Source organism: Siniperca chuatsi, linkage group LG6 (genome assembly GCF_020085105.1).
Source record: "Siniperca chuatsi isolate FFG_IHB_CAS linkage group LG6, ASM2008510v1, whole genome shotgun sequence".
Taxonomy (NCBI): domain Eukaryota; kingdom Metazoa; phylum Chordata; class Actinopteri; order Centrarchiformes; family Sinipercidae; genus Siniperca; species Siniperca chuatsi.
Genome location: NC_058047.1, coordinates 31,224,295 through 31,247,555, shown reverse-complemented (window position 1 = coordinate 31,247,555; position 23,261 = coordinate 31,224,295). Strand labels below are relative to the sequence as shown.

Genomic DNA, 23,261 nt, shown 5'->3' with positions numbered 1-23,261 from the left:
ACCCCTGAACAAACATCAGCGTGATAAGAACTACCTTAAATGACAGAAACCATCTTTGGGAAAAATATATTTGACGTATACTTTGAGTTTTTAGTTTGGCTCATGTCCGATCGCTAACATGGAGGGGGCGGGGTTTATGACCTGTGCTGCAGCCAGCCACCAGGGGGCGATCGAGACATTTTGGATTCACTTTAGGGGAGCTGTCACGTCGTCCATCTTTATATACAGTCTATGGTGAGAAAAAAACAGCAGAGAGAAACAGACTTACTTGCTGTTTGAGAGTTCCCGGTGAACTCGTGGAAGCCTTTGCCAGAGGTTTGCGGTGATGCCAGTGGCTTCGGAGCAGGCTGATGTGGCGTTCACTCCTCAGTATGCAGATTATATGGAAATCAGCTCTCCTGGCCCCCTCCCCTCAGACCCCTCCTCTCCAGCCAAAACGGTGACAGAAAGTTGAAACTGAAAACCAGTGGCACTGAAAAAAAAATGGACATGAAGACAAAATCAGATCATCAGTGAAAAACACATCAGAATGCAAAAAATATCAAAATAAAGTGAAATAATTTTTAATTAAATTTTTTGTGTTTTATTTTCCAGTGAAACTTTTTTCAGTGCCAATATTTGTTTCAGTGCTAGTACAGATTTTTCCACTTCAAATGTTTCAATGCCAGTGTTTCCTTGTTCAGTTCCAGGTTTGTTTTCAATGCCAAATGTTATTTTCTATGCCAAAGTCAATGTCCTGGCTCCATGAGCGTCATTAAATACCGAAATAGAGTTTGGCGTCCGTACAGAGCTGCACATATCGGATACCACCGCTGAGCAGCGAGCAGCGCCGGGACGGAGCCTGTGCGGAGGGGAGCGGAGCGGAGGGGAGGGGACACCAAGTCTGCCCCTCAAGTGAGCTAGTGGAGCTGCAGAGCTAGTTGTGACTATTGGGATCTTTTCACATAACGCTAATGTTGACCAATGTATATCAGCGGATTGATGGCCAAGGCGGCGGCAGGGAGAACCGACGGATTTGAGGTCAACTTGAAAATTAACGGTATCAGTCCGGGTAAGCGTCTGTTAATGGCTTGCTTCCTAGCGTAGCCAGCTAATCATGCTTCTTAGCTACATCCTATATTACATCTATGTTTATTTGGCTTAAAGTTCTCCGGCACGGTGTCGGAATTCCGGCGCGGGGCCGTTTTAGATTCGAAAATAGATAATTATACGTCTATGGAAAATATTCTTGCGTATTTTTTTAAATTGTCATTAGCTGTCATTTATGGTCGAGCTGTTCTCTGTTGTCTCCTCTGCGTGTTTGACCGAGGGCGGGGCTCGGTTCCTACACACACGCACAGCGGACAGCACAGGGGAGAGGCCACGGTGGAGATGACCCAGGTGAAGGTAACGCTTTACTCGAGTAAAACGTACAAAAGCGATATTTTGACCTGCTTCGTCCGTAGTTATTATTATTACTAAATCACAGTGCGCTTGATAAGCTAATAGGCAACTGTTACGAACAAGCTAAAACGAAAGCTGTCTGTATGTACCCTAACTGTTTAGCTTAGTTTGCCACGAATCTTAAAATATGGCGAATTCTTGTAAAGTTAGCTGCTGGCTGAGACGGCGGCCCCTCTGAAGGACAGGAGGAAGGACTGATAGTGACTGATGTCTGTGGTCTTCATTCTTTCTAAACTTCACTCAGTATTTTGATGTCAGGAATATTAGGCTATGTATTTTACTGACATTTTAGATTAGTCTCCAGTGAGATATTATTGAGTGTATATAGTGACTTTGCTGTTGCAGCTCTAGAAACAATATTTAGCTATATTTAAGATAGAAATCAATTCTAATCCTGTTCTGAATGTATTCTTTTTTTAAATGATGATTAAAGAACCCCAATTCTTCAGTAATGAAAAAGAACCGGTAAGAGTTCTTTTTCACCCCCCAAACAGCTGGTTAGTGGCTTCACCCTGACTTTGGGAGGATGAGGAAATCGCAGTTCAAATGCCTTCACTATAAGCCTTGTTTAACCAGTGTTATGTGTTATCTTGTGATTATTATTTGTTATGGCACACAGTGCGATCACTCACAAAAATGTGAAGGATTACTTCAGGACATCGTGCTTACTTCATCAGTTTCACTTTTTCTCTAACTAATGTCTGAGTGTTATGTGAAAAACTACAACTTCTGTGTGTGTGTGTGTGTGTGTTTTTAATATTGTAATGATAATTGACTAAAAACTATGCATTTTGCATCACATAATTTTAGACAAATAACTAAAATTTTCTTGGGGGAGGACCCCCAAACCACATGAATTTAATTTTGCTCTCAAAGTGTACCAGATTGATGCATTTAACTTTAAAATGTACAAAATTTTCCTAAAGGGTTCAACGCCCACCCATCAGTCTTGTTTTTCTGAAACAGGTTGCGACATGCGCCACAGCCGTCATACCTTTCCATACCATTCCATCTGGCTTGTAGCCTACAGCTACAAGCCAGATGGAATCTGATGTTTTTAGCATCTTAGACCACAGTTGCTACATCCTGCCCGATCGGTACTGCTCATGTGCAACTCTCAACAGAGTTGAGAAAGAAGCCCCCAGACTCCCGAACACATGTCAGGTACAGAAGTGTTCCCTGCTTTAGCCCTGTGTATATATGTTGTCATATGCATGCCGTTTGTTGATGGGCAGCGCGTTTTGCATCTGCCACCACCAGCCTGAGGACAAGCGGTGGTTGTTAAGGTAGCTATTATAGCTAAAAGGCTATCGCTACTGTGGTGACAGCCAAATATAGTTAATGAGCCAGCTGCTAGCTGCAGTAACATCACTGTACTTCTTTTTGTTTTTCACTGTTTCTCTAACGATACATTCACTGTTAAGTTTTTGTCCCAGTACAGGAACCCCGTCACTTAATAGTCCACTTAAAGTTCAGTGTAAATTAAATTAACTAACCTAAGTGCTTCAGCCCAGTCCCCCTACTGACTCACCACTTCTGCCCCTTTGGTCTAACTTTGTCTATATTTGTGTCTGTATTTATCATTATTAGGAGTCATAACAGATACACGCTAAACTACCATTAGAATTGCTAGCACAAACATCTCCTCACATGGAACCAAACTGGCCTCCAAGCACAAATACAAGTATTCGGGGAGCTACTCAGCATGGATAGGTCCAGTGTTATTTCTGGGTTAAGGCTGAAACTTGAGAAAGCGACAGTCATTAACCTGGCCTGACCTCTCCAACCAGCTCTGAATTGTCAGGCCTTTGCTCTGTTGTACAGAGGGGATGTCCTGAATTTGAAATTGCCTACTGGCAAATGCACAGAGCCATGTATTCACCACATATGCCCACACCAGCTTTATACATTTTTTCTCTGATTATACACTTGGTTTGTCTTGCGCATTTATTCCCAACATACATTTTGGTAGAATACAGAAGATCGAAAAACATACGAACCAGTTATCGAAGTTGACCTTTTCTTGATGTCAGTGTAGCTTGGTTGAGTAACACATTGAGGAGTTGCTAAATTGATACTTTCTAAATGGGCCATCTGCTAATAAGAAAGGCAGTATATTTTGACAAAAAATCTTGACTCAAGTTCCACTTACCAGCTTTTTCCAGCTTTTCCACAGTTGATGCATTTGAAGGCTCCATAAGTGGAGTTTTTAGATTTCCTGCGACATTCCCACTCAGACTAGATGATCTATTGAGGCTCACAGTTTTGTGAGTGTCCAGTGTGCAACATTTAAGAGGAACAATTGGCAGAAATGGAATAGAATAGTATGTTTTCATTAGTGATTAATCACCTGAAAATAAGAATCGTTGTGTTTTTGTTACCTCAGAAGGTTGCCATGTTGCACCGCCATGTTTCTACAGTAGCCCAGAACGAACAAACCAAACACTGCTCTAGAATGGGCCCTTCGTGTTTTTCATGGTATTCAAATCGTTGCAAACTACACTTTCACAGCTAGATGCCACTAAATGCTAGATTGAGTTTTTCTACTGTCAATCTCAATGGAAGACAAACTATGATAACATACATGGAACCTTAACATTTCAAGACAAATGTGCAATGTAATAGTGTAATGTAACCTGTATTATTAACAAGTAAAGGAATAAATCTCATGGCATATCTCTGATGCGGTTAAAGCAAACCAAAAAGGTGTGGTAACAAGTGGAGCAGTGTGTGTGTGTGTTCAAAGACTGAAAGCACTCTAAATACTCCACCCATTCTGCCTCACACACTCTAAGGGCACACGGAGAACATATTAGATTTATACATGTTGCATCTTCTGAATATTTAAAATAAAGTATTACCCACAGGGCGTGCCATCATGGCAACTTGGGGATCATGAAATCAAAAAATTTGGACTGGCCCCATATTCACCCTCTTGTATTGTGTATAGATGCCCAATAAACAAATATTTCAACAACTGGATAGTAAAAGATGACTTAAACAGAAAATCAACTAATGAATATAAATGATAATACAATTGCTAATAAATCACTTTATATTGTATATGATAATTACATTTTTTATTTCTTGATTGCTTTTTTTATAACCATTTTTATTTAGAGTTCACGCTGCCAGGAGGTAGAAACCAAAGTGCTGTTAGTCGTTTTCCATACAATACCTTACAGAAGTAGTCTTCACAGCCACTGATCAAGCCAGTGTGGTTCTCATGCCAAAATGAAATGTTACTTGTCTCAGCTGTTCTGAGAAGCACCAGAGTCTGACAACAGAAAGAAACCCAGCAGACGGTCATTTAGTGAGTATGACAGATATTCGCCTTTGTTTTCTGCAAACTCTGTTGAGAAGCTGCTCTGCCTCTGCTTTGTAATGATACACAACCACACTGTCTTGATCAGATAGTAAGAAACAGGAAATCCACAGGAGTTAAAGGACTATACCAGTTGTTTCGCATGTTTTAGCCCTTTTTTTACAATGCACAAATCATGCTGCTGTGTTTTACAAATTAGAAATTTGAGTGTGCTGATTTTTTTTTATTAATCAACTGATCGCTTTGTCTATAAAATGTCAGTAGAAGGTGGTGCTTTCAAATTAAATTCCTTGTTTTAGTCAGTCCAAAACCCAAAGATATTCACCAAGAAAAATAGCAAATCCTCACATTGGAAACTCAATCAAAACCAATGAACGGGAGGAAAATGACTGTATAGCATGCATTGGAAATTAGCCAACAAAGGTAAAGGTACATGGCCTGTAGGTAATGACCTGAAACATTTAAAAACTCTGGAATAGTCCTTTAACATGTCTGAACTAAAGGAAAGACACTCTGCCTTACAGTCAGCTGGGAATTCCCAGAATTTCTGAGTATAGTAGTAGTAGTAGTAGTAATAATAATAATAATACATTTTATTTATAGAGCACTTTTCAAGCAATGAGCACACAGTGCTTTCCAAGGCCAGAAGATTAAAAACATAAGCAACATATTAAAAACATAGGCAACATGGTCAATAATGAAATATGCGCATATACATACAAAAATATGCATACATATACACATAGTACATACACACACATAAGATAAAAACTTTAAATTACCAAAAAAACCAACCACACCCAGCAACTCATGACCACAGAAGTGTAGTCTGTCAGCTGTTAGGAAAGGCCATTTTGTAAAAGTAGGTTTCAAGATGAGCAACAGAGTCTGATGATCTGATGCTCAGTGGAAGGCTGTTCCAGAGCCAAGGAGCCAGTACTGCAGAAGCTTGATCACCCTTTGTTTTTAATCTGGACTCTGGAATTGATAGAAGACCCAGACTGGCAGTGCTAGGGGCCTGTTTGGCTAGCACGGTGTGAGGAGCTCAGTTATGTACTCCGGCGCCAGATCTTTCAGAGCCTTGTATGTGATTAAAAGCACTTTAAAATGGATTATAAAAGAGACTGAAAGCCAATGCAGTGAAGCCAGAATTGGTGTGACAATCGTTTTGGTCAATAGTCTAGCTGCTGAATTTTGAACAGTTTGAAGCTGTTCCATGGCTCGATTGTTAAGGCAACTAAACAAGGCATTACAATAATCGAAGCAGGAGGGTATAAGAGCATGTGTAATTTTCTCTGTGTTACTGAAGGCCAGAACTGATCTAATTTTGCAGATATTTTTCAGTTGATAAAAACACGACTGGGCTACTTCCTTGACATGTTCCTCCAGGCTTAAGCTACTATCCGTGATTTTTTCAAGCAATAGTAAGACAGAACATGCACCAGAGTCTATCAGTAAGTAATTAGTGACTCTAAGGAGGGCAGTTTCTGTGCTATGTCGCTTGTTGATCAAATGATACAAAGGTCAGTTTGGAAATTGGCCGGAAGTTTTTTAAGTCAGAGGGATCTAAACCGGGTCCCCTCAGCAGTAGTTGAACACAAGTGGTTTTGAAAAGATCTGGTACAACTCCAGAGGCCAGAGAGCTATTGATGATGGTCAGCAGAGCAGGACAGATTGTGTCTATTGCTTCATTAAGCAGTTTTATTGGGATAATATCAAGAGGACTTGATGAAGGTCTCATAAGAAAGATCCTGCAGTGATATCGATCTAAAGCAGTCCAAACACGTACATTCAGAGCTGAAATTGCATGAATATATGCATGTATTTTCCTGGGGTTTTTTTTGTGGAATGATGGTGTAGCACCACTGATCCATTCTGTGATGAAAGTCATGGAACACATTGTGATATTGGTGCCAGTATAACAATAGCAAGTGCAAAATATGGAAAAGTGTGCTAGCATTAGGCATTATGTCAAAACATCTAGAATGGTAAAACAAGTTCCCTAATTGGAAGTTACTGTACTTTGTCAGAGCAATGCTACTTTTTTGGGTTTGATCTGAATCCTTCCCGAACGACATGCATAGACACATTTCCTCCCCAAAAAGATATCTGATCTGTATAGAACTGAGGAAAATTAGAATACATCAAAAATGCAGCTGACCCAAACAGACCTAAATAGAAAGAGAACACCAACACCGGCAGCAGCATTACCTGGGTTTCCTGCAATGTTTTATAGCGGAGGTTGACCTTCACACTGTCCATCTGCCTCAAAAAATACTTTTTTTGTCCTACGATAATGATTGCACACCACGTTATCAGAGCTGATAGAGCCTACTCTAATCCATTAGACCTATTGACCTGTGGCAATACAACAGGACCATAGCCGGATGAAAACACCCAGGGGCTCTGGGGCAAATATGCAGTTTCTTCCACTCTCTGTGCATTGTGTATGTATTGAGCACACATTTATTTAGTAAAATATACGTCTCACCTGTACTCAACCACACACTCGCTACGCACATATGTGGTTGAGATAACAGAGTCACGAAGTAATCTGATATAATCAAAACAGAACAAAACAAAAAGAGAAAAGAGGTAACAAGCCAATAAACAACCAGAGAGACAAAAAAAAGTTCAGCACAGGTGTGAAGGTTCCAGTGAGAGGGTTAAAGTGCCTAAATATGCTCATGTGAGTGTGTTGGTGTGTATGTCTGTGTAGTAGTTTGAAAGGGGTCTCAAGGGGGAGTTGGGTATTGTTGAGGTTGGGGAAGGGAGTGGAGGATAGTGGGATGTGGCAGCCTAAAAGGAGAGAGAGGTTGTCAGTGATGTCCCGCCACAATTGTTTAATTGGTGTGCAGTCCCATGTGGCATACATATAGCTGTCTGTGGTGTTTTGTGTACAGTGCAGACAAATGTCTAGTCTATAAAACCCATTTTAAACATGCTTTTCCTTGTGTAGTGTACTCTATGAATAATCTTGTATGAGTTGCATGTTTGTGTTGGTGGATATAGAGAAGATGTTTTTGCAGATTTGGGTCCAGAAGTCAGCACCGGGGATAATCTGTAGGTCTTTTCCCCATGTTTGTGAAGGGATGGATATTGTTGGGTCAGATGTGGAAATTACCTTGTAGATTTTGGATAGTAGTTTTTTCCTAGTATTGATGTTGATCAGGTCTGATGTTAGTGGGGGAAGATCTATGTTCGATGATTTAATGTTGATTTTGGTCTGAATAGAGGATTTGATCTGCCGATATTCTAAAAAGTGATTCTCCCCAATGCCATACTTCTGAACCAAATGAGGGAGTTGGTAGGGTTTTTGAAACAAGGATGGTGTGCGATGGAGCGGCTTATGAATGCTAAGTCTGAAATATGGATTTCTTCACATAATGTTTGTTCTATGTCTGTCTAGGACTTGTTGGATTGATTTTGATTGGTCCCGTTTGTGAATGTATTGGAGTTGGTGGGCAATGACATAATGGAAAAAGTTTGGAGCTTCCAGGCCTCCTTGTGTTTTGGATTTTTATAAAGTGGCTAGTTTGATTCTAGGCGTCTTGTTTTTCCAGTAAACTTTGAAAGATGATGGAGTCTAGGGATTTGAACCAGGAGTGTGGAGATTTGATTAGGATAATTAAGAATATCATGGTAATGGTAATTTATCATGGGTAGTATGGTCATTTTGATTGTAGCAATTCTGCCTATGAGGGATATTGGTAGATTCATCCAACATTGAAGGTTGTCCTCTACTGTTTTGAGAAGTGGGTTGAAGTTGAGACAGCCTAGGGGAAATATTGATTCCTAAATATGTGATATTTCCAGTACGCAGAGAGATATGTGGTGTTTGGACTGCCGCATCCCAACTATTAGGGCTGAATGAGAGAATGAAGGATTTAGACCAGTTGATAGTGTAGTCTGAGATTTTAGAAAAAGTGTTTGAGGTGGATGGTTTCGGGTAATGAGGAGGAAGGATTTTGAAGGTAAAGTAGAATGTTGTCTACATAAAGGATGATCTTATAGTGCAGATGTTTTGTTTGGATTCCTGTGATGTTTATTTTTTGACGGATGGCTGCTGCAAGTGCTTCAGCGAATGGCAGATAAGGATGGGGAGAGTGGGCACCCTTTCCTAGTAACCCTGTGCAAAATGCAGCGTTGTGATCTTAGTCCACCCAGTGGATAAATGATTCACCGATACCAAATTTCTTTAGCGTAGAAAATAGAAATTCCCAATTTATTTTATCAAATGCCTTTCTGCATCCAAAGATAGTATGGCTGATAAGTTTGTGTGAGATGTGTAATGTATTAAGCTAAATAGTGTGCGGAGGTTATTAGATGAGTGCCTTCCTTTTAATAAAGCCAGTTTGGTCTGAGTGGATGATAAATGGAGTAACTGTTTGGATTGGCGATGCTAAGGCTTTGCTGATGATTTTCGTGTCTGTGTTGATGAGGGATAGGGGCGATAGCTTGATGGGGAGGTGGGGTCTTTATTGGGTTTCAGTAAAAGAGAGATTGTAGCAGTGTTCACAGTGCACTTCTGAGCTATAGCTGTAGTGCTGCTAGGTAGAAGACATTCAATTGTAAATGTGTGGTAGGCTACAGAGAGAATTAATTCAAATAAAACACAGCATGCAAGAGACAAATAATGGTTTATTTATGCATGTACATGTACAGTGGGGCAAAAAAGTATTTAGTCAGCCACCAATTGTGCAAGTTCTCCCACTTAAAGAGATGAGAGAGGCCTGTAATTTTCATCATAGGTACACTTCAACTATGAGTCAGAATTGGGGGAAAGAATCCATAAAATCACAGTCTGATTTTTAAAGAATTTATTTGCAAATGGGGGAAAATAAGTATTTGGTCAATAACAAAAGTTCATCTCAATACTTTGTTATATACCCTCTGTTGGTAATGACAGAGCTCAAACGTTTTCTGTAAGTCTTCACAAGGTTTTCACACACTGTTGCTGGTATTTTGGCCCATTCCTCCATGCAGATCTCCTCTAGAACAGTGCTGTTTTGGGGCTGTCGCTGGGCAACACGGACTTTCAATTCCCTCCAAAGATTTTCTATGGGGTTGAGATCTGGAGACTGGCTAGGCCACTCAGGGACCTTGAAATGCTTCTTACGAAGCCACTCCTTCGTTGCCCGGGCGGTGTGTTTGGGATCATTGTCATGCTGAAAGACCCAGCCACGTGTCATCTTCAATGCCCTTGCTGATGGAAGGAGGTTTTCACTCAAAATCTCACGATACATGGGCCAATTCATTCTTTCCTTTACACAGATCAGTCGCCCCGGTCCCTTTGCAGAAAAACAGCCCCAAAGCATGATGTTTCCACCCCCATGCTTCACAGTAGGTATGGTGTTCTTTGGATGCAACTCAGCATTCTTTCTCCTCCAAAACACGACAAGTTGAGAAAAATTCTGACCACATGACATTCTCCCAATCCTCTTCTGGATCATCCAAATGCTCTGAAGCAAACTTCAGACGGGCCTGGACATGTACTGGCTTAAGCAGGGGGACACGTCTAGCACTGCAGGATTTGAGTCCCTGGCGGCGTAGTGTGTTACTGATGGTATCCTTTGTTACTTTGGTCCCAGCTCTCTGCAGGTCAGTCACTAGGTCCCCCCGTATGGTTCTGGGATTTTTGCTCACCGCTCTTATGATCATTTTGACCCCACGGGGTGAGATCTTGTGTGGAGCCCCAGATCGAGGGAGATTATAAGTGGTCTTTTATGTCTTCCATTTTCTAATACTTGTTCCCACAGTTGATTTCTTCACACCAAGCTGCTTACCTATTGCAGATTCAGTCTTCCCAGCCTGGTGCAGGTCTACCATTTTGTTTCTGATGTCCTTTGACAGCTCTTTGGTCTTGGCCATAGTGGAGTTTGGAGTGTGACGGTTGTGGACAGGTGTCTTTTATACTGATAATGAGTTCAAACAGGTGCCATTAATACAGGTAACGGGTGGAGGACAGAGGAGCCTCTTAAAGAAGAAGTTACATGTCTGTGAGAGCCAGAAATCTTGCTTGTTTGTAGGTGACCAAATACTTATTTTACAGAGGAATTTACCAATTAATTCATTAAAAATCCTACAATGTGATTTCCTGGATTCTTTCCCCCCATTCTGACTCTCATAGTTGAAGTGTACCTATGATGAAAATTACAGGCCTCTGTCATCTTTTTAAGTGGGAGAACTTGCACAATTGGTGGCTGACTAAATACTTTTTTGCCCCACTGTACACACACTTTAGAATTCACCATGGCAGTGTTTTTCTGGCCCAAAAAAATTAAAAATAAATAATCGTCCAGCAATGGCAGGTCAGGATTTGGTTACTAGGAACTGAGTGGACCTGTGAAGACCTCTAGTTGTAGCTTATAATGTGGACATGACACAGGAAAAGGCTCCACCCCACCTCCCAGGGTGGGTCACTACAAATAAAATCTCTTCCTCAGGAAAACACCATAGATGAATTTGATACTTCTGCAGTGTCTCAGACATTCTGCCTCTTTGGGGGATTGTATTATGTAATAACATGTTGCTAACCAGTTTATTTCCTGCTCAAACAGGCTATAGCTAGCTGGAGATGAGAATGAAATCCAGTCGCAACTTCCTCCTGGGCATGTGCTCCATGCTGGCCCTGGGATTCCTCTACTACTCGTCAGGGAAGATCAGCTTACGAGGCTGGGGCCACAAATCATGTGAGTCTTCCTCTGATAAGTGGGCATAATGTAATGTACAGTATAACCTTTATTATCTTATTTCATTGACCAGTGGCAACTGCACCAACAGTGCTGGAACTTATGTCCTCTACACAAGTCACTGCCACGGGCCACTCCTCTGAAAGTGGTCAGTATCTGACACAAACATGAAAGTCACATGGTCACAATAGAGCACAAGTGAAAAAGACAGTACAGAACAAAATTAAATACCACAGTCGTACTAGGGCTGGGCAGTATCATAATAAACTATCACCATTAATTGTCACTTTTACCTCAGTAACGATTAATAAACTTATTTATAAACTCTATCTTATTAACAAGATTCTCTGTCCTCACAGTGTAGCTCTTATTAATTCTTTGTACTGAACAATAAACAGAAATTCATGGATTATAACTACACGTGGATTGTTTATATTACATATTTTGAAGTAGAACACTTATTGTAAGTATTTATTAAAATAGGAAAATCAAGCTAAAATATAGCCACAAGCGGCAATTCTGGGGTTCAAGACAAACAGACCGTTAGAAGTTTAAAGCTTTTGATCTGGACCTGGGCAAATGTGGCCTAGATGTGACAAAAGCAGTGAAATCTCCTTTTTTGCATTTTCACAATTAGAATGAAGAAAACAAACAATTTCTGATTCATAGTCTGATTTGTGTTATGCCATGCACATTTTTTTGCCCTTGTAGCGCCCCCTAGTGGTCGATTGAGCGGTCGATGTTTCAGGTTCTTACGTTCTTAAGTTTTGTGATGACTGGACAAACAATGCCTGATTTATATGTTTTGTTCAGTTCAGGAGGAGGACCCACATGCAGACAATACACACAGAGATGGTGAATTGAACAAAAGATGACTTTATTTACTTACTATGGAGAAACACAAAACAACTAAGGGCGGCTGAGAAGTCCAGGAAAAAGTCCAACAAGAATAACAGGAGTCCAAACAAAGAATAATCTAAAAAGAGACCAGGGAGCAGGGAAACGCAGGAACACAGGGGGAATCACAAAGGGGAAAAAGGACCCTGGAAAAAAAGCCCCAAACCATGACATTATAGTCTGATGTGTGTTATGCCATGCCCAGATTTTGGCATTTGTAGCTCCTTCTAGCGATCACTTTGAACGGAACTTTCAGGGTATGTTTCAGGTACTTCTGTGGACATACTCTGTAAATTTTGTGATGATTGGCCCAATGGTTGTTGACTTTGGTCAATTTATGTGCTGAGCCACGCTTCTTTGGAAATTCATTGGTCAATATCTTGAAAACTAAATAAGATTTATACAACTTTTGATAAGCTTCGTCCAATGATGATCCACTGAAAATTTGGTAGCAATCGGACCTACGGTTTAGGAGGAGATGTCAAAAATGTGTTTTTCAAAAAATATAAAATGGCAGAAAATGTAGTCAGGCAGACTTTAGAGTCTTTTTTTGTAGAGCACATTGAGCTGGACTTGTGAGAAATATCAAGTCATTCGTACTTACGGTGTGAGGGGCGTGGCCTATTCAAAATTTCATTTTTGGCCTTAATTACAGCGCTACCATGTGGCTAATTGGGCTCATTTCTGTGGAAGCACATGCACATCATTTCCAATTACTGGGCCAAGTTTCGTTTTTCTAGCTCATTCCAGCTCACGGGAATGTGAGCCAAAGCGGCAGACAACAAATAATAGTACAATAATAATAATAATATGATAATAATAATAATAATAATAATAATAATATAATAATAATAATAATCTGGCACAAACACAAGAGGGTTCTACTGCTTCTCAGAACTGAAGGAGAAATCATTAAAACTGATGGCCGTAATATTGGAGTTAATCGAAAGCCTGGTGCGTCTCATACAGACGTTAAAGGGTACCTTGTGCGTTTATATGAGACGCCAAGGGGCGTAACAAACGTTGGTATATACCAGGGAATGAGAACAAGTTGGATTAAATTTCAAGAACAAACTTAATGAAGACCAGCTGATGAATATCAGCTCAAATAAAGAAAAGAAAAGTCTTGTGAGTTTCTTCCACTACAAACATAACAAGACACAAATACAGGCAGCGCCACGCTGCCATTACAACCCATATTGTGTTCGGAGGGTGTATTATCCTAAAGTCCTGTCAACAGGATTCAAGCACTCTGCTGCCACCTAGCGTCTACAGTTATCAAGTGCAGCCCACACTTATCTTCCCCCCTTTTACGGCCGCAGCATTACTGCAGTAACGCGGCAGCAGGTGCACCAAATGAAACACCTTCTGACCCTTCGGGGCTTGAACCCCTAATAGTAAACCGGCACAAACATAAAAGTGTTTGACATGTTTTTTTGTACCAGCTCTCTCTCATCTGCACAGGCCCCCGGCCCCCAGCTGCATTTCTACAACATCTGAGTTGTTTTGTCTCTCCGAGTTAGACTTAGCACGCATGGTTAATTACATCACTTAAGGTGTTCTAAGACAGAGTGATTGCTGCCTGGCAATATTGATGCTCTGTATTTTGAATTGGCAGCAGCAGGGCAAAACTCCGACATGGCGGCTTCCGGATACATCGGATCTTACCGGTCTGTACAGCACAGGCTGCTGCTATCAACTTGGTCAGGGCTGGGCGGCAGTCTATAGCTAGCTAACATTAACTAGTAAAGATGAAGAGGCAGCAAAACATCCTTTGATTCATCATTCACTCTTTGGTTTATTTATTTGTGATGCATTTGCAAAGAACCATTACAAAGCCGGCCTGTTAACTGTGGCCAGCTCGTGCTGTTCCCACGATGCCTGCAGGAAATGAAAGCTTGCTAGGCTATGAAAGCTCCCTTTTCATAGCCTAGCCTATTAGATGAGCTTGACCTTTGCATGCACTGCAACTTTTCCTCAGAATGGATGTTTGCCATGCAGCTTAAAGTAAGTAAGTAAATGAAATCATTCAGAACACAAACTACTTGTGTTCATTCGCCTAATTTGCTTAATGCCACTAATTACAACCTATTACATCCATGGTATCACCTAATACTACTTAGCCAGATGTTTGGCTGGCTGCTGCGTAATATTCTCAGCATGATGACACTATTCATGAAGTCAGTCTAACGTTTGATCGTGTGGTCAGTTATAGTTGACTAATGTCTGTAAACTTTCCACCGTAGGAACAGCGGTTACATAACCTTCAAAACGAGCCACAACTTAACCGTGCACACGCACGCCATAGGTGTGCTCCGGTACTTGAACCAATAGCATTACACCTCTGGGAGAAGGAGACCAAAATGACAAATGAATAAGCTTTTTTCAAGGTAAACCAAATAGATACTTTTTATGCTGATATAATATGTTCATTGTTTTCCATGTGGTCCACTCTAGAAAGTGTTACATTTTTTTTCAACTTTTGAAGTAGATCATCTAACTTTTTCACTGGGCCAAAAAAGTCATGCTTTATGTTACAGTAAATGTTTGGGCAAAGTTCCTAACCCGAAGTCATTGATGTCAGCCATGTTTTGGTTTTTTTTTCTTCAATTTTAGTTATTGTAAAATTGGTCTTAAATTTAATTCCGAGTGGCTTAAGTCTTAAATCTAACTTGACTTAAACTGTAGGAACCCTGACTAGTATATTCTCATGATGCAGCTAAACACAGCAGGTTGTGGCTTCAAATAGAAGAAATGGTTAGGAATATGACACGATTAATATAGCAAGTTTTGCTAACTAGCATCATAAACATTGTTCATTGTCCCAGTCTGGATAATCCAACTTTAAAGCTGATGTTACTCCATTACTGTTTCTGTCCGTTGATGTGTGTGTGTTTGTTTGTCCTCTGCTGATGAAGAGGTGTGTAACTAAGGGATCTCAGATACAGTAAAATCAGCTCCTGTATAGTTTATCTTACTGCAGTTTCCTAACCTCAACAGCACGGCTGCCGCTGTGTTTACATCGAACATGATTAACAATGGACGGCAACACTCACTGAAAGCACCTTTACAACTGCTAGTGAAACAATGCCGACTTATGGAATTAACTCACACAGCAAACTCTGACTGGTTGTGTATTTAGGCCTGTAGAGTTCGATTCTGTGTTGTAGTTAATGGGCGACAGCCCGTATGAAGACGTATGAATTTATCAAACATATTGATATGGCTCAAATTAGTTAGGGAGTCATTATGTGAGTTTCAGTTACTTTGCGATTCATTGCCCAGCACTAAGTCATTGCATAGTGTATTGCAACACTAGCATCAATCAAGAAACTTACATTTGCTGATATATTCTTGATTTTGGTGTTATGGATGATAAGGTTGGGCCGATGAACAATGCCATCGACCACTGAGCCCTCCACCATCGTAACATTGTGATTTAAAAGCCCCCCAGCAGATAAAATCCTGTTACTGAAAGTGCAATAAAAGCTTCGCAAGTAAAAAGCTAAAGTTTATCACCATGACTAGTATTTAAAATATTTTTTCTAATCATATGATCTGCTTAATGAGGTAACTTAAGCATAGTGTTAACCGATCCTGCTGCAGCTTTCAGACCGTGGTCGGGAAGCACAGGGAAACATTGTTTTCCTCCAGAGCTGAAGTTGATGCCAACCTCGGGGCTGACCACCTTCACTTTGACCCAGCAGCTGGGAAGCAAGACACGGAAACGTCTTGGGCATTGAGGAGCTGCAGCGTTTATTCATGGGCAAACTGTAACCTACACTGTACATTTACTGCCTGTAGACAGCTTCACAGCTAACCTTTCCCTCTGCTCCGATCGCCAACACACCTGTATGCTCTGAGTGCAGTCACCATCACAATGTCTCTCGCTCACCCACACACTCACTATGCATTGCCCCGTTTCTTCAAGCAGCCACGCTGCTCTTATGACAAATAGGGAGGAAAAGTAAAGAAAGGCTGGGTGACTAGGTGAGGATGGGCTGTGAATGCCCCCCGACAACGATGTCATCGTCCATCCCGATGTTTCACTGTGGACATTGTCATATGCCAATTTGGTAGACAGCGCCCAACGCTAACGGATGACTGATTGTTATTATTTCCTGTGTTAGCTCCTAAATCTCCCAAGTTTTCTCAGCGTTTTGAAACAACATGTGACAGTTTACTTTAAAACATCTACATTGAGCTGGGAGGTTACAATCATGCTTGACGTTTAGTTATTCTAGCCTATTAAATTAGACAATCCACTATTAGAGTTCTGTATTTTACTGTTGCGTTTACTGCGGAAACAATTAGCTATTAATAGATTGATAGAAAACAAGAATTCTAATAATAGGTTTGTTTTCAATCATTTGTCACGGAAGAGTGCCAAACATTTATTATATTATTATTTATCTTCAAATGTGAGGATTTACCACTTTTTCCTCTGTTTTAACAACATTGGATTATCTGAATAACTTTGGGTTTTGTACTGCTGGTGGGACAAAACGAGACATTTGAAGACATCACCTTGGGTTCTGGTAGGTTTTGGTGGGAATTTTTCACCATCTTCTGCCACTTTATAAACAAAATTTCAGAATCAGAAATCCTTTATTGATCCCCGTAGGGAAACTCTTTGTTACAGCAGCTCGCCTTTACGTCAGTGCACACAGGAGAAAGTACTAGCAAACAATATGATGCACTATAAAACAAGTCAGAAAATAAAAAAGTACCAGATGGGTATGAGTATAAGATAAAATAAGTGTGAAGTACAAAGTGGGTTTACCGGTTGATGATAATAATACGGTATAAAGGAATAGTGCATGAACTGTCAAGTTAAGTGTAGCTTATTAAGGTTATAATGAGAATTTAGCAAATATAAATCTCTAGACTAATTAATAATGAAAATCAATTTGTTTGTTACAGCCTTGTTTGTGTTGTAAGACGTTTTTTTGTCAGGGTATCATCAACATGATGTTTGGAACACAAACATTTTGTTATATTGCTTAAAGGATTGTTCACATTTTTTCAAGTCTGTCTTAACATGACAGTCACATGCCCATATGTACAGCTAAAGAGTTTTTGGACACTAATTATTCCTCCTGTCTGTACTGGCCATCATCAGATCCCTTCCGACTGCAGCTCAATTTCGATGTAAGACATTGGGGGACAAAGTCCACAGTCCTCGTTCTGTGTAAAGAGTAAAGTTCAGCTGAGGCTAATATGAGGCTTAGTCAGCCTGAGTTACACAAATCAAGTGGGCATCTTTCAGAGTTATAGTCCTTTTAGACCTCTTAAACCCCTATTTCTAGGAAAAAATGCCTAAATAACATTCCCAAAATGAATCAGCATCAGCTCCTCAACCATAAGACCTATATGCATATATCTGGTCTCCTTGGATAGGTAAGAAACTAAAGAATATTAGTCTATTGTAAGTAAACCTATTTCTATTACCATTAAAGTACATGGAGATGCAATAAAGAAAAATAACAAGATTTTCATCCTTGCCTAGTATCAATCTAAATTTCAAGGCTATATAACCCTAATAACAAGGGTCCAGTGGCTATTAATGCAGCTGGATGTATTGTCCTACTGCTTGACTACAAATGTAACTGTAGATGTGTTGAAAATACACTAAAAACAACATTTATGATACAATTTCTAAAGATATACTCAGGAGGTCTCCATGTTTTGGTCATGTTTACTCTTTACTTTTTGACTGTTTACTGTTTACTGGGACTTTTACTTCAACACAATTTATTTCCATATAGGCATTTTACGAATAACATAAATGTCCCAAAAGCATTGAAATATAGTAAACACAATGACTATGACTGAAGTACTCCATGCTATACAGGCAGATACATGCACAATAGAAAGGCCCAGAGTCAAGTAGGACATATCTATGGATTTCTCTGAGCCAGACCAACAGGATGAAATTAGTTTGGTTGATGTAAGTACTCGATTCAGCCACCAGATGGAGACATAGACCATGTAATCGCATGGAAGGCTGAAATCCGCCATCTCCATAATCCTTCCCCATGCAATGCAAATGTATATAAACTGGCTGAAATGGATTCAAGATGGTGCAGGGACATTGGAGAAGTGATGCTTTTTGCTAAACACTCAGTCAGTTCTTGCTGTTTGACTTGTGTATCATTTAGGTAATAATAATAATGATAATAATAATACGGTGTATATATATATATATATATATATATATATATATATATATATATATATAGGGTTTAAGAGGTCCTGTTATTATCAAATTCTCTTTGTGTTTGCTTGACAGTGTTTCTTTGTTGAGCTGCACTAGAGAAATGGTAAGAAAAGCAGGGATTTTCATAACAAAAATACTTACTTGATTGCATATGGTTTGTGCTATTTAAGGGCAAGGGCATCTTTCATGTCCTGAAAAATAGTAGTTCATAAAGGAGAGAAAAAAAAAAAAAAAAAAAAAAACCTGTGGCAGATGTGGATCAAAAACCTCCATCTGAAGTCTGGAGGAGTGGAGTCAGACAATGCTGAATAAATGAATGTATGGTTGACCTAGTAGGTATTAAATAGTAGCTAAAGTTAGCTAGCTAGCTAGTAGCCTGACACCAGTGGTGCATCCATGTACATATTGGAGAAAAACAAGACAGCAGTTGTTCATGGTTCCGAGGTGGGGGACTCAACCGCACACGAAATATTGGAAGCCTGCAGACTCCTGTACACCTTAATCTGGCTAGCCGTAGAGTAGGAGGTCCGGAGGTCATTTTTAATGTTGATTGCCTCCACACCGGGCAGATCAGCCAAGTTGTGAGAAAAATCGCTTTTCTTTATTTTGTATGGATGACATCTAATTAGGGCTGCCACTAACAACTATTTTTCTATCGATTAATCTATCGACTATTTTACAGATTAATCTAAACGATTAATTTTCCTCCAAAAAATTTTTAAAAAGTCACACTGACGATTTAATTTGAGTTCATTTTGTTTTGACAAACTGTATGTCATTGTATAATGCAGTACAAAACAAAATGTAAACAAAGGTTTCCATATTGAAGTGCAAAAACTGTAGGTTTAAACTGGCAACTCCAACAGGATAAATATAAACACACACTGGCACTGAATGCAGATTAAACCAGTGCTTCAACTATGTTTAGCAATTTCTCGATTTTAAATGTTAAGTCACATGTTAACTTCTTAAAAGCTGAAATCTAAATATTGTTTTGAGCCTAACAAACCTCATGCTACATAATTTTTAGCTGTGCTTACTGTAATGGCTTTTCTAATGATTGCACCTTGCATTTTAGGACTGTCTGCCCATCTAGACATCCACACCTTTAATGTGTTTTTAAACAAAGGAATGAAAGGAAAACATATAAAATATGTAATGGAAAAATTGAGTCTTTTGTGATGTGTCTGTTTAGGGAAAGGACTTTCTACCATGTAACTTTTTACCAGATGGGGGAGCTAGTCCATTTACTTAGAGACAGGATGTTTCATTAGTAGTTTTAGTTTGCCCGGATTTTACTCTACACTGCCTCTTCACTGCTTCAAAGTAGACATGCATTGGGCTCCTTGCTGATTTCAAGTGAAGTGGTTAATTTCTTGATTATTTCATGTTTCATAAAGTGTCCAATTAACAAACATTTAAGCTATTATGAGGTGCTGATATTGATACTGGGAATTGGCCTGGATTTGAGTTCTGAATATTTCCCCTGATACCCACTGAAACTAAGTTCCTCATATTGTACACATTTATATAATTGGCAACTTACATTTTTGTACTGTTTTTTTTTATTGGTTGGCAGAATGAAAAACTAAACCTTTAACAAGTCTAAAAAACCAGCACCAGATACATTTCTTCTCCTAGTGCTGAGAATAAAGCCACTGTTTCTTAAAATGACAGGGCTGAATGTGTGTAGAAAATGTATTCACATTTAAATAAATGACATTTTGAAATAAATAATCATGTGAATAAAGTCATTATGAAAGATCAATTCATTCTGTTTATTTTCACAACAGTTTATTGCAGGTTAACTTCAGTTCATTCCAGCATTTTTTTTAAATTTCAGTCTGTTTTTATTCCATGCTATTTCCCCCAATGACTCCCAATTTTATTTCATAGCACCACTTTTCATCACAAAATCTTGAGTCTTTTAATCAAGACAAACAGGGCAGAGCAAGTAATACATGATTGGTTGTCGGCTCATTCATACCAACAAAACAGTTTCACACTTACTCATATTGAACCATACAAAAAGGGCAAGGTTTGATTATGTAGAACTGTTACAGTACTGTACCATACTGTATGTTATATGCTGTTGACGTTTCCCCAGACTGAATATTTAACCTGTCTCACAGGTTGTCAAGCAGGGAACTCAGGGAATACAAGGGATTGGACCCAAAGGCAGGCACAGAGGCAGAGCTGGTAAAGTTATTAGTAGTATGATTTAATGGAAAAAAAACAATATGGTCACACAAGAAACACTGGAGAAATTGGCTAGGACGCTCGACATCAACTGCCGAAGACAAACTAGCACCTAGACAAAGGAAACACACAGACTAAATACACAGTCAGGGAAGACACAGGTGAAACTTATCAGGGCGGGGCAGACAATCAAAACTGGAGGGAAAAGACAAAAGGGCAGGAAGTAAAGTTACATGACAAATGAGGAGAGGTGAGTATTACAAAATAAAACAGGAAATAACTAAAACCTCAAACCATGACAACCTGAAATTATTGTGTGTGTAGTCCTAATTTAGGAAATTTTACAAAATCACATATCAATAAATTAGGCCAGAGTGGGTGTTGAATTCTGAAATGACAGATTGTAAGCAGGTATCATTTCCAAACCTATCAGCCAAAGTAAAATAAAGTACACACTGGCAAATATTTTTTTCACATTTTCATATGTTCAGATGTTATAATCCCCATCCCCATCCATAAGTAAACCTCACATTCCACACTGTGCTCAGTTTTTATTTTTTGGGATTTGAATCCATCCTACACCCTAAAATCCATCAAGATTAAATTAAGACAATTTATCTTGACTTTATTTTTTCCCCTTATTCCTTTGTAAGTGAACATCCTTTTTTCCCTTTTTAGTATTTTAGCTGCAACTCAGGTTCTCAGAAAAAACTTATTTAAGAAGAGAAGATTACTTTTTTACCTCGGGCACATCAGCATTTGTTAGCAATTTGGGAGATGGTTGGATTGGATGTTTGTGCACTGCTTGCTAGGGATGAAGGCTTCACTCAAGGTTCATAAAAGGGTTGGTGGAGTTGAGGCTGGAAAATAACCAAGCCTCTGCTAACATGTGTCAAGACTTGATTAGAAAATGGTTTAAGTAGAGCCAATGCATGCTCTTTAGTCTGTAAACTTTTGGCAGCCAGAAAAGAGAATGTGCCAGACAATTCAGCTGTGGATTTATCTTTTCAAACCAACTTTGTAAGAGTACATCTGTGTAGATTGTATGGCTTTTATATTATATCCAACAATGGTGCCGTAGTGATTATGGCTATTCCTTAATCTGCTTAAATACCCTCTTACAAAGATGGAAAATCAGATCTTACTTAGTCTCATGAATTTCAGTCACAGATTTCTTAGTATGCAGACGGGCTACTATGATACATGTAAATATTTATTAAATGACTCACAAAATAAAGTGTAACAAATAATAGGAATTAACTATGAGAAGTAAATGTAAGATGATATTGCCAAACACATGTGAATTTATTAAGTTCAGGGTCAGTGAAACTAAATACTGTAAGGGACAAACTACAGGCTACACAGAAGTTTCCAAACACAAAATATGACCAAATAAATAGCAATTAGCAACTCTTTTGAAATTGTTTAGCAGAAAGGCACAGATGTGTTCAGTTCGACTTCCTTTTCTCCTGCTGCTGTATTACTGTAGAAACAGCGGAGATCAGACATGGGCTGTCTCAGACTTATTGGCCACAGTAAGGGAGTGGTCAATGTTACATCAGCCTCAGAGGACAGAAGAGCTGAGTGGATATAGTTTATTTTTTAAGGAAACGTGTATGTGTGCATTTTACTACGGACTGCTTTCTTAACAAGGGCCGGTAACGGTTCAAGCTCAATAATGGATCAATACTTCGCTGTCCGTGACCCGACTTTAAACTTGAAAGCTGTAAATTTTGCCATGTTTTATGTTGTTTTACTGTTTATTTTGTAGGTTAGCCTGTTGAATTTGGCGTTAGCATGTTGCGCGGCTAATGTGACTACTCCCACAGGCTGGGGCGATGTTGGACTAATGTTGTAATATGGAGGGACAGTGAAGAGGAACTGTGTGAACGTTAAGCCCTATTTGAAGCCAACTAAATAATGAGAGTAGTAGGTTGGATGCTGGTAACAGTTTTTTCATGTTGCTTTTTGTGGAACCTTTTACTGCAGCGCTAGCTCAGCTAGCGTTAGCTTTGTTGTTATACAGAAACCCTTTCCCCGTGATCCTCGCTGGTGTGTGTACTTGATAGCTAGATAGAGAAATGCAGGAATTAATTTGCTTGGCAACATTGTGTAACTTTGATTAGGGCCACTGTTACAAATTCTGGAACAAGGTAGTACTGTTACTAATTTTGGAAGCCAGAATTCACCGCGTCGCCACGACAACACCATTTGAGGAAACCTAAAAAGCTTCAAGGGTGGAAATTAGCACTCGCAAAAGGGGGGTTTTGTGTAGTGGCGGGGGAATTTGCTCAACCTACCAGCCAAGGTGGCGGGTAAATAAAAATAGCGTAACAGAGAGATTTGTGACATTCCACGACGCAGATTGAATCGCGAGTCTGCTTGTTTCACTCTGACACTTTAATGAGGAGACACAGAAAAACAATGTGGAGTTTAGAGCCTCCCATGACCATACAGTCCTCTGTAAATTGCTTCTTTTAATAAG

At 39.6% G+C, this 23,261-nt stretch overlaps 1 protein-coding gene across 4 annotated transcripts in view; it reads left to right on the top strand.

The window, feature by feature from the left end:
• Positions 1 to 614: 614 nt before the first annotated feature.
• Positions 615 to 23,261, top strand: part of st3gal3a (ST3 beta-galactoside alpha-2,3-sialyltransferase 3a) — an 81,778-nt gene continuing 59,131 nt past the window's right edge. For 2 of the 4 annotated variants that reach the window (XR_006378260.1, XM_044199038.1), the window contains exons 1-3: positions 1,111 to 1,386; positions 11,329 to 11,460; positions 11,534 to 11,608. Coding sequence is in view for 3 of the 4 variants with exons in the window: in XM_044199038.1 (XP_044054973.1) it covers positions 11,346 to 11,460; positions 11,534 to 11,608 (190 nt within the window). In the remaining variant the exon portion in view is untranslated. Of the gene's footprint in view, positions 1,052 to 1,110; positions 1,387 to 11,328; positions 11,461 to 11,533; positions 11,609 to 23,261 lie in introns of those variants that run through there. The other 2 variants (XM_044199040.1, XM_044199041.1) reach the window with 2 other exon arrangements.